The sequence below is a fragment of the Dermacentor andersoni genome, chromosome 11 (genome assembly GCF_023375885.2).
Source record: "Dermacentor andersoni chromosome 11, qqDerAnde1_hic_scaffold, whole genome shotgun sequence".
NCBI classification, from domain to species: Eukaryota; Metazoa; Arthropoda; class Arachnida; order Ixodida; family Ixodidae; genus Dermacentor; species Dermacentor andersoni.
This window is the reverse complement of record NC_092824.1, coordinates 13,707,190-13,719,735: the sequence shown is the minus strand read 5'-3', so window position 1 is coordinate 13,719,735 and position 12,546 is coordinate 13,707,190. Positions and strand designations below refer to the sequence as shown.

General features: G+C 46.3%; 1 protein-coding gene across 2 annotated transcripts in view; it reads left to right on the top strand.

The window, feature by feature from the left end:
* LOC126517908 (DNA-binding protein RFX2-like) overlaps positions 1 to 12,546 on the top strand; it is a 144,563-nt gene that overhangs the window by 44,792 nt on the left and 87,225 nt on the right. Inside the window, exon 6 of one of the 2 annotated variants that reach the window (XM_050167732.2) lies at positions 4,937 to 4,978. The exons of the other annotated variant lie outside the window; for it this stretch is intronic. Coding sequence (XP_050023689.1) covers positions 4,937 to 4,978 — 42 coding nt within the window. The remainder of the gene's footprint in view (positions 1 to 4,936; positions 4,979 to 12,546) is intronic. 2 annotated transcript variants of the gene reach the window in all.

Here is a 12,546-nt window from a genome sequence, read left to right as displayed (position 1 = left end):
TTTAAATATTGCGCCTGTCAGCCAGGCTTTCTTGTTGTGCCGGTAGGTAAGCTCATCCCTTGGTGGCAGTCGTGTACTTTTAAAGCAGCGAGGCTTTCAACTCTTTCCGATTACAAGTGGCGGCAGCTTGTGTTTACCGCACATGTTCGTGCCGAACAAAACGGTAATTCTTTCCTTGCCCTGCTTTCGACGCTTGATTGCGGTGTCCTTCGCTGCGAACGTTTTTGTGGCCAGCATGTTGTAAAAAGGGCTGCCTCGTCAAAGTTGTGCACACCGTCTGTGCCGTACTCGCTAAGCAACGGAGCCAACGTGTGTTTCTTCCAGCCATTGACGACGCTCTCGTTTGCGCGGCTGACGAAAGTCAAATTATTTCGCGCTTTAACACGGCTGAACCATCCATTGCTACACTTGAACTCTTCGTGCCCAAGTTGTAGAGCCAAGTCGTTGGCCTTCTCCCGCAGTATCGTTCCACTGACGGGAAGGTGGGCTGCGTTTGCTTTCTGCAGCCAGCGAAGTAAAGCTGATTTCACATCTTGGTACGTGGGAGCGCGTACTCACAACCGCTTCGAAGAATATGTCTTGCTGTAGGCCTTCAGTACCTTCGATTTGTTCTTCGATATTGTGGACAACGCTGAGAGGGGCACACTGTGGCTTTCAGCCAACTTGGTCTTGGAATACGTGTCCTTACCCACTTCTTGGATCAAGCAGAATTTTTGCTGCAGCATTAAAGTCTTATACTTTGGCATCTTCGCTCACTGGCACCTCTGCGCAGTTCAGAAAAAGAAAAAAGAACACCACGCCACCGCACACAAAGAAACGGCGTAGGCCGGCGTTGCACACACACACATCGCCGCAGGCGTGGAGAGAGAATGGCCAGTGGCAGTGGCATAGAACACGCGGTGACGCTGCGACTGCTGCGACTGCGAGTGCGGAGTGGGGAACGAGAGCATGTGACAAAAACTGGTATGCCCGCTGCGTTGCAGTGAAGCACGTCTTCTCCTCTGCAGGTGCGCATTGCAGCGGTGCGTGGGGCATACCGTGGACTGATTTTTGTGCTCGCAGTACTACGGGTCGGGCGCTTCGTCTATAAATAATCGCGATTGCTATGTGGTGTTGCCTCCCGGCTCCGAATGGCCATCGTTTCATCGAGTTTGCGGTGAAATGGGGATCGGGAATTGCCGCATAGCACCCCAAATCTTCGAATTAACCGGATTGGCCTAGGCCACCGGTTTGAATTATCCGGTCAAATTTACATTGGAAGATACGAGACCGAAGAAAACCTTTGAATTATCTAGGATTTCAAATTAACTGAGTTCGAATTAACGAGGTTTTACTGTCTTATCGACTTGGCACTGAAAGGCTATTATATGTTTTATTTGAATTGGCAAATGTACATTTTATTCCCTCACCAGACATTTTTTCGTCACACCCTTGACTGCAGTAATGAAATGTGGGCGTACAGTTTGACCATGAGCGAAATGCACCACTGCTATGCAGGAAAGCACAGAGCCATAAGAATAATTTTGGAGATAAAAGTCTACCCAGCACTTATAGTTGCTCATCTCCTCTGAGCTAAATACACTATTGATCTTCGCTGTGTACAAGTGATGGAACTTGCAAGCTGTTGTGATTCACGGTGTTGAAGCATGCACATGGGTGTTGTTAGAACGTGATTTTTCTCACATTCTGTTGCTTTCTCACTTTTTTGCTGTTGCTTGAGTTTGGCTGGTAAGTTAGTATTTGCAATTGGTAACGTAGTACAGTCTAACCTCGATATAACCATGGATATAACAAATTATTGGTTAGAGGGAAGTAAATCTAAAATGTTTTCTTGCCAGTATCAGTGTATAATGGATGTATGCTTATAACGAATATTGCATGTAATGAAGGTATTTTCGTATCATATGTGACTTCATTGTTACGAGATTTGGCTCACTGGTTCTGAAGATTAGTGACAAAGTTGTAAAATGTTCATGCCCCACGGCTTTGTCTAAAGCATTGTTGGTGATATGTATCTTTTTCTTTTTTTTTACTTCGTCATTTTTGTCACTTGGGTCATCAGGGGACATGTGCATGTGTACTCTTTGTCCTGATGGGTGATTTGCACGGCGTGTTAATCACGATCAATTTGCACTGTGTTAATTTTTATTAACTGCTTTGTTTTCCTTGCAACCTTTATATGCTGTACAATGTGTACTAGTGCAAAAAGAAAGGACACTGATCATGGTAAAAACTAAAAGATATTTAAAAGAATAATGAGCTGAAAGCTAAAAGTCTAAATTTCTAAGTCTAAAAGTCTAAGCTAAAAGGTTAAAGAAACGATGAAGGGAATTTCAGCTCCTGCATGGGTGCTTTGTTTACAGTTTTCTACTACTTGTGAACAAGGCACTCCTAGGCCATTGGCCAAAATGTTCTTTCTTGTTTTATTTTTTTGCCTTTCAGTTGTAGGCATGAAATGCACCTTTATTTAGGTATATTTATTTGTAATACTCTTGGGCATACAGTATTATAGAGGGGAGTGAGACAACAAGCATGTAATAGTCAAATGAAGAGGAACCACTTTATTGTGCATGGTTTCAGAGGGAGAATCTACAATCTATCAAAAGCCACGGTGAATCCAAAGAGAAATCTACCACATCCGGACGAAAGCCATTGAAATTTAATGTGTGTTATGTGTTTATCATAAGGTGATCATGCTTGGGCTGTAGCCACAGGTAGCCACAAGGTTGGTGCTCTAACTAACAGTCGCCCAGGTCACTCAAGTAGCAATTTATGTGAGCATGAAGTATGCACAAAGAAGATTGAGATAGGTGTCATGCGTGCATGTATTCTTGAAATGACAGCAGATAAACTGATTCAGCTGCATTCAGAACTTTTCAAAACTTAATTGCAGAGGCCTACATCATAATTAATGAGAACTCACTTTGTAGCACTTGTTAGGGGACATGAGTTTGTTGAAGGCTGCCCAGCAGGGTACAGTAGGAACGCCGGAATTCATATGAGGGGACAAATTATACATTCAGACACTATGCTGCTGATGTGCAACAAATTAGCATTCTATGCTTAAACCTACTCCAATATGTGCTGACTTGTATAAATATGAGTGCCGGGTATGCATGGCACCGTTTGCTAAACCAAAGGCTTCATTCTGCTCGAATTTTTAATCTTCAAATTTCTTACACAAGTAGCAGTTGGCAGTGAGTTTCGTTTATTACCACATTTAATGACCAGTTTCTTCCACAATGAAACTGGAGGGGGTGATGTCTGTTTGATACTACTAAAAAATTTTCTATTCTGCTGCAACAGAATGTGGTCACCATATGTCAGTGCCACAGCAAAAGTGCAGTGTTCATTGTAGCTGTGACAGATGGCACTAGTGCTACATTGCAGTGAAACCAACACATTTTGACTGGCTTTGCCACAGATGACACCCACTTTTTTTATTTATTGTGGACGAAACTCGTGCAAGTAAAAGTCAGGAATGTGGTACGAAACAAAAATTGCCGAAAATGCTACCTCTAAGCGAAGTTTGAGCAGGGATCAACCAGGTAAGAGTCATTTTCAAGTGAATTTAACAAACATAAAAAAACAAGGTTTCCAGAACTGGTAGGGCCCATAGCCGAAGTCTAGTTGGAAGAGGAACATTTAGGCAAATGGTGGTACTAACATAATACAGTATAGTTGCAGCATAATTACATGACAGAAATAAATACATAACACGCATACACATAATATTTTCACTTTACAATAAAGAAAAAATGAGTGAACATATGTATAAAAAAAGCAATGAAAGTTAACATATCACATTTTACATACCATATTTACCTGTATAATATTTGCACTCGCATAATGCTCACACCTCCCACATTGGCCGTGACAAATTTGGCTTTCTTCTTTCCTCGATTGATCATTGCAGCCTAGAAAATTGCTGCAGTGACTGTCATCTGCTTATTCTGGCTGGTAGTAATTATAGTGCATGGCAGCTGAGCACGCTTTCTGTGCGTGCAACCACAGTCCAATCCAATTCAAAGTACAAGTGGCGAGGTGTCAGTGATTTCGTGAGGTTTTTTAGTTTCACGTGGACAGTTAATGCCAACATTGTTGGCCTTTGCGTCGCTTTGCTGTAGGGCGATATGGAAGCTACACAGCTGGGGCACAATTGGGGATCGTTGTTCGGAGCGCAGGTTTGGTTGTACTGCACGTGATTGGACTAGGCCGGTCCGCCTTGTGAAGTCGGCACGACCTAGGCCAATCGCGTGCAGCACAACCAAACACGTGCTCAGAACAACGATCCCCGATCACGCTTATCGTTTCAAGGTTAAGGCCGACACCACTATCGACAGTAGTGACAAGGCTAGCGATGCGAAAGCGATAACCAATGTCAGTGTTGACACTGACTTTAAATAGGTCAGCCCAAAATCATGGTACTTATTTTTTTAAGTGACTCCACTTTCAGCTACTATGTGCGAATAAAGGGCCTTTGCAATTCCTGCTAATGCAAAGCCTGTGCTCTTATTACGAAAGTAATACAGAAATTGCTGGCCAGCATATTTTGTTTGAGGTTACAGAGGCTGGCGTGAAAACTCTTGAACTTTGATCGAACCCAATGCTTCATAGAGCCTGTAATGTGCAACATTCTTCCGCTTCCAATCCTTTGAGAGCAGGATTTGTCAAGTCGTTGGAGTGGTATGCTGCTTACTCTGGCCACAGTATTGGCTACGTAAAACAGCTCGGGGTAAGGTCAAGTTGTTGTCGCCTGTTTTGATTGCTGATACGTGTGTGTGATTACCATGTGGTGACAGTGTTGACTTGCCGCTAGTGTTGTTCCTCCTCCCTCCCCTGTGACTGGGTACTAACACAGGCTTTTTTCTCTTTCTCTCTCTCGTTCTCCCCCATTTGCCCTCTCCCCTCCCCTCAAAACTTGCGCTGCGCGCAGGCTCTGGAAGTGGCGGAAGTTTCCTTTCTAAGCTCGAAAACCGTAAGCCATTTACTAACCAGTTCGTTGTGTTGCTTCTTGATCAATCGCACCTCATGCACTGATTGTTGTCGCTCGCTTGGGTTGACCAGCACATTTTGGCTTGCACGCATGAGGCTTCACTTGCCTTGCATGGCTGCCAGTTGCTCATGGTGAGTGGGGGCATGTGTTTGCTTTCCTGCGCGTTGGTTGCATAATGGGCTGCCACATGAAACAGTGTGGATATGTGGGCTGGTTGGTGACCTAATGTGGTGAAGGAAGAGCAAAAAAAAATTGGATTAGCAGCTAAAGGACATAGGACATGCTACTTGCTGCCAACTGACGTTTATTGCAGTGACCGTCATATACCGTATTTACTCTATTGTAATGCGCTCCCGTTTTCCACGACCCAAAAATAAAGTACAATACTGCGCACCTCGTGCTTTCATATAGAAATACTATTTTCTCTCATTTGGAAAAAACAGATTTATTCCCAATACACTAAAGTTGCGATGAATAAAAACACAAATGGAAGCAGCGTACCTTGCCGCCAAGATTTTCACTGCACCGGTATCAGTCCCGTGGTGCAATAGATATCACTCGTCGCCACTATCAGACAACTCCTTATCGCTATCAACAGAACAAAGCATTTCATCTTCGGTGCTGTCCATGGCAGGCGGGATCGTGCACCATGCTTCTTTCACCTGCAGTGAAAGTCCTGCAGCGAGGCACGCTTCATTTTATTGGCGAGCATGGATTCGTGGCAGCCACTAACAAGCCATTAATTGTAGAGCGCCCAAATTCTATCTTTCACTGGCTTGTTCAAACAAACATTGAGTGGCTGGAGCTGCGATGTCATGCGGCCGGGTATCATAACAAGGTCGGTGTTGCATGCAGCCAGCTTGTCCTTGATGCGCTGGTCAAGGTGGCACCTGAACGCGTCATGCACAACCATCCCACGCAGACCTAAACTGCCGTCAGGTCTCTTCTGCCAAACGTTATCAATCCTGTCAGCAATCAAGTCCGTGGTCATCCAACCTTTTTCATTTGCACGCACAGTCGGGCCACTCGGAAACATGATTCCTATCAGGAGCATATTCTGTCTGAAGATAAGATACGGGGGCAGCTTGTGCCTATCCGCAGTGCAACAGTGCATTGCAGTGACTAGTTTTTTTGTGGCCGGAAGACAAAATGTGCACTTGCTTCGCCCCTTTCTTTTCAATGGTTGTGGTGGCAGGCATGTCAAAGTAGAGTGGCGTTTAATCGGCATTTCCAATGTCTGAAGTGGTAGCAGTTTCTATGGCGCAACTTCAAAACGTGCAGCTGAAAACTGTGCAATTTCTCTTCTTATTCTTCGGACAAATCTTGGCATATCCCTGTCCGCCTTCGAAGAGAAAAGCCTTTTCTTTTCATAATATTGGAAGGCAGCACCTGCTCGCTTTGAAGTCGCCCCCCACATTAGCCCTTTCTGTAGGGCTAACTGCATCGCCCGTACTTTGAGCAGATCGGTCGTCACAGGCCGCTGTGCCGCTCGCTGCTCTTGCACGTATTCTGCGAGCAGCTCTTCTATTCCGGTGATGCGGCCCAGCTTCGGTCCACTGAAACCCTTTCTTGTTGCTTTGCTGTCGAAAATATTCTCCTTCTGTTTGCGCCAGTCCCGCGTGCAAGTTTTGGGAACTCCGAATGCCCGTGATGCGGCCTGATTTCCATCCGTCTCCGCGCACATAACTTTCCTTTTAAATGCAGCCTTCATGGTGGACTCTGTGTGCCTTCGCAGTCGGCGCTTCCATGCGGATTGAATAAACGCAGAAAACGGCAAGACAGGCGGTAGACCACGTTACACCAGCGCCTGGTTACACGTGCAACATGGAGGTATGCACAGGGAGGAAGCTACGGCAGCTAGGCTAGAAGTGCATACGAGGCAGCCATTTTTCAAATGCCGATGGCGATATGGTAACGCGGATTTAGGGCCATACTCGATTCTAACGCGCGTGCTATTTTTGGACCCGTTTTATCGAAAAAAAGGTACGCATTCGATTCGAGTAAATACGGTATGTACTAGTCAGCCCACAATGAAAAGTATGAAGACAAAACAACCTCTCCATGAGTGCATGTATCTGTTGCTGATCTCCAACTCTAAAATACAAAATCTGTTTTTTTTTAATGATGCTGGGCATAATGACTACTTCCTGTTTATTAATTGACTAATCTATAAGTTAGTAAATTGGTAATTGGCTAATTGTGAGATAATTTTCGAACATTTGTTCACTGTGTGTTGAGCAATCGTGGGAGAATCTAGAGATATTTGAGATTAACAAAAAGGAGTCGTTACATACAAATGTGTCCCAAGTTCTAGAAAAAAAATATTTTCATATCTTAGAGATAATAGCAGATATGCACCCTCGGAGGTGATTTTTGTTTTGTCTTCCTGCTTCGCCACTGTTTTTTCTTGCGCGTTGACTGTTACGTATATTCTGTGACTGCAATAAACATTAGTTGGCAGTCAGCAGTGTGTCCCATGTCATTTAGCCACTGTCTTGTTTTTCCACTATCTATTCACCCTGTCACATGATGTCCTGCAACAAGAAGAACGCACAACATCCACTTCTATAGCTAATTAATTGTGAGTCATGATGCAGCGTGTCTCTTTGGAAATAATTTGTGCCATTGAGTAACTATCAGACAGCAGCATTAAGAAAAAGAATGTTCCAGAATTCGTCTCTGATCACTATGAGAACGCGATAGCATTTTAGGATTGAAATGTATTTTAACTCAATTCATAAGTTTGTACAATTTAATCTTGTTCATATGATCACGCCTGATGCAGCCCAAGTCTATTAGTTTACAAGGTGGTAAATTTCAAATGTTGCGAACTGCTTTTCTCATCATGGTGAATGATACGAACAGTAGAGCCGCTCTGCGATTCCTGGCAGAGCTGGCGAGGAGGCCTTGGCACGCCAGTCACAGTGCTGCTGCCAGAGCAATGTACGTCACTCTGCCTTGACACCACACCTATTCATCCCCCCCCCCCCCAGAAAAAAAAAAGGAAAACTTTCTTTGCGCAATATCATGCAGCTTGTTGGCCATTTTTAAATGCCTTGCAACTTTATCAGAAGCTGGCAATCACACGTGACCTAGTTTTGCCGCGCCTGCAAGATCGGCAGCACTTGCTTCCATGGGTAGCCTGACCTCTGTGTTCCACGTTCTCTGTCGGTTTTCACATTCGATGTCAATTTGAAACTTTTCTACCATTCCACACCCATCAGACTGCTTGATACAAAGCAGCTTCACTGCCGCAAAAAAATGCAAACAAATTCTCTGTTATTTTGCGCAAATCATGTCCTTATCTCCGTCAGGCAGCAGCCAGGATGCAGCAACAAAAGAAACTTGAGATAATGATGCACATCATAAAATGTTGGCCTTGGAACACGTGAAGTGTGCAGGTTACTGCTGCTAAAATGTGCGAGAAAAAGCGCGCCTGTGATTCAAATTTGTGTCGGCCAATAGGAGCACACCATCACTCCATGCCACGTGATTGTAGTAATAAATTGCGACTGCTCGTTTTCTCTTTTTGTGCTCACTTTTGTTGCTTTTATTTGTACATGGAGAAATACAGTGCCACAGCTGTCTGCATCTCAGATCTCTCATGCTTAGGGCGATGCCAATATGGCAGCTCTGTGTTTAAGGGAAGCTGAGCTTGCACAATCAGCGGTGTGATATCACCTCTCTGAACCCGGTTTTCTTCCCAATTTCGAAGACAACGCACTAAAGAAATACAATTTCTCTAAATTCTGCTGCATATTTCTTCCAAATATTTTGTCATGAAATAGAAAGGGAGATCTTAGTATTAGGGGGAAAAAATTAATTTAGAAATCTGAGATTTTATGCAGTCAGCAATTTTATTGCCATGTCCCCCCTCAATTTCCTAATGCTCTTTTACATCTTTGGCAGATACGAATTTCAGGTAATACAAATTTTTTGCACTGTCGCATGAGATTCATGCCATGAAAATTCTGCTGTGTTTGTTTATTCACTTGGTTTCAGTGCCTAATAGACCTAAAACTTGTGGATTATTGTAACTAGATCTACAACATTAAAGCTGTTAATTGTGCTCCGTAGGTGATTCACTGTTCATGACAGTCAGCAGAAAGTAGTGGCGGTGTGCTGAGATATGATACATAGGTTGCGGATTTAAAAATTTTTGTGTACCTTTTGCAAATACGGAATTAATGTTAAGTCTTCGCTGCATGTTAGAAAACCCCAGGTGGTCAAATTAATCCGGAGTCCCCCACTACTGCATGCCTCATAATCAGATTGTGGTTTTGGCACACAAAACCCTATAGTAATTTAAAAGCATCTCTTTCTTGATAAATTTCTCTGATGCTTTTCTGTACCTTTTTTAGGGCTCCCCTTTTGCACAAAATGTGCACGCACAAATGCTTGCTTGAGCAATGCACGTGAGGCTGCCGTGGTGGGCCGAAAACAAAATACCCTCATTGGGAAACAATGAAAAGCAAAATGATCTAAAACAATCTATGAGCAGCCATAGAAAGCGGTTTGTTCATTTTTAAACATGAATACGTTTTTTTGTTATTTATTCATGAGTCAAGTAAATGCTGGCAAAAATGCCGTGTTACTTTTTAGTGCTCATGCAGCCATCGCAAAAAGTCTTGCTAGCCTCCACAGCATTGCACCTGTATGAAACTGAGTACATGTAATTAAGGGGGCCTTGCCTGGTGCTTACTGACTCCAGCTGGTAGTATTGAGGTGGCCAGTAATCCAAAAGTTTCAGAGGCTTATTTTCATTACTGTAGAGGATCCGATTCCGCCGCCACCGCCGTGAGCGTCTGCACAACGAGCGGATGTTTATGTTCGCGGCGCTGACCTCCTCAGCGTGGAAGGCACGTACAATAAAGGCTCAGTTTCACCGCCGCTCGGCTGCTCGCCGGTTGCTCTCAAAGTTTGTTCTCTTCTCTCTGCGCGCGTCTGTATATAGCGGACGCAATTCGCGCCCCTATAGCTTGGTGACCCGGACGTAGCAAGCTCATGCAATGGAAGACGAAATGAACACTACAGTGTTCAGCAATGACGCCCCGGCTCTTCAGCCCCAGTCAACAGTGACAGGCGACATCCCTGCCCCCAGCGCAGCCATGGACGCCATTTACAATGCCCAGCTGCGGCTGCCGCCGTTTTGGCCGAAGAATCCCGCAGTGTGGTTCACGCAAGTAGAAGCCCTCTTCGATCTGCGGCGCATCACATCGCAACGTGTGATGTACCTGCATGTCGTCTCAGCACTTTCCTCCGAGGTAGCTGATGAGTTCGACGACGTCATGAGAGCCCCACATCCGGCCGCACCCTACGACCATTTCAAGGCCATAGTGCTCACACGCAAAACCGTGTCCGAGAGAAGCCGCTTGCAGCAACTCCTCAACGCGGAAGAACTCGGCAATCGCCGACCGTCGCAGCTATTACATCGGATGCGACAGCTACTCGGCGACCGTACCCAAGACTCCGAGAGTCCACTATTGCGCGAGCTGTTTCTGCAACGCTTGCCTCAGACACTTGTCGTGGTTTTGGCAGCTGCGGATGATACGCCTCTTGACAAACTGGCAGAGCTCGCGGACCGCGTGAACGACTACTCCGGCGCAAGCTCCGCAGTGTCCTCGACCACTGTCACATCAGACCTCGAGGCCCGGCAATCTCACCTCGAGGAGAAAATTGACAGGCTGATGGACACGATGGCAGCAATGCAGATGGACACGCCTCGTCGCTCTCCACTGGCTAGAGGTGGCTCACGTTCGCATTCCCGTTCCCGCCCAAGACACACTTATGATGGCTTCTGCTGGTACCACACCAGGTTCGGCGCCAGCGCTGCAAAATGTCGACAGCCTTGTCGCTGGCAGGGAAACATGGAAGCGAGTCACTAATGGCGGCGCGTGACTCAACCGCTACGGGAAGCCGCCTATTCTACATCACGGACAAGATCGCAGGCCATCGCTTTCTTGTGGACACTGGTGCAGAGGTAAGCGTCATTCCTGCCTCTCGCCAGCACCGACACCGTTGTCCGAGGACTGCGCCTTTGCAAGCTGTGAATACATCCACAATCGCAACATATGGCCAACGCTCCCTCACCATTGACCTGGGCCTGCGTCGCATATTTCGGTGGATTTTCATCCTCGCCGACGTGCGCTTCGCCATACTAGGTGCGGACTTTCTTACCCATTTCGGTTTGAACGTGAATCTCCGCTCCCGTCAACTTGTGGACTGTACGACCAGCCTCTCCGTGCAAGGTATCCTCGCACCGCTGTCAGTCTCTACGCAACCAGCTCCGCATTCGCCATCATCAGAATTCGCCTCTATCCTCAGTGAATTTCCTGAACTTACCAAACCTAGCAATTTGGAACTTCCGGTGCGGCACACTGTGACGCACCACATTGTCACCACGGGTCCTCCAGCGTCCTGCAAGCCACGGCGTCTTGCTGGAGACCGCCTCGCCACAGCTCGCATAGAATTTGATCACATGCTGCAGTTAGGCATAATCCGCCTATCGTCAAGCAGCTGGTCATCTGCCCTGCACATGGTGCGCAAGCGTGACCCCGGAGATTGGCGCCCTTGTGGAGACTATCGTGCATTGAATGCCCGCACCGCTCCCGACCGGTACCCGCTCCCGCACATTCATGACTTTGCTACCACTCTTGCTGGAACAACCATATTTAGCAAGATTGACCTAGTCAAGGCATATCATCAAGTTCCTGTGGAACCAGCGGACATACCGAAGACTGCCATCACAACACCTTTTGGCCTATTCGAGTACGTCCGCATGCCTTTCGGGTTACGTAATGCAGGCCAAACTTTCCAACGCTTCATCAATGAAGTCATACGTGGTCTGCACTTCGTCATCGCCTATCTTGATGATCTGCTGGTGGCAAGTTCTTCACCAGAGCAGCACGCTGACCACTTGCGGTTGCTGTTTTCGTGACTGCAGGAACATGGCTTAACTATCAACACAGCCAAATGTGTCTTTGGTGTTGACAACGTCGAATTTCTTGGACACCTTGTCACACCTGAAGGAATCATGCCATTGGACAGAAAGGTTCAAGCTCTGCGGGATTTTCCATGCCCAACGTCGCTTCGCAAGCTCCGCGAATTTCTCGGGCTTCTGAACTTCCATCGTCGGTTCCTGCCTAATATAGCGCGCATCATTCTACCTCTAACCGACATGCTGAAGGCTCCAAAGGCACCATCTGCGATCTTGGAGTGGACATCCGAAGCAGACGCCGCCTTCCAAGAAGCCAAGAATGCCCTGGCACAAGCCACCCTCCTAGTGCATCCCCTAACTGACGCACCCATGCGGCTCATCACCGACGCCTCCTCCAGTGCCGTTGGTGCAGTTCTGCAACAATTCCAGCAGAATTTGGGGTGTCCATTCGGTTTCTTTTCGCAGAAGATGAAGCCGGCAGAAACTTGATACAGCACTTTCGACCGCGAACTCCTGGCTGTCTACCTTGGCATTCGCCACTTTCGCCACCTTCTCGAAGGTACCGTGTTCCACGTACTGACGGATCATAAGCCACTGACATTCGCTTTCCGCG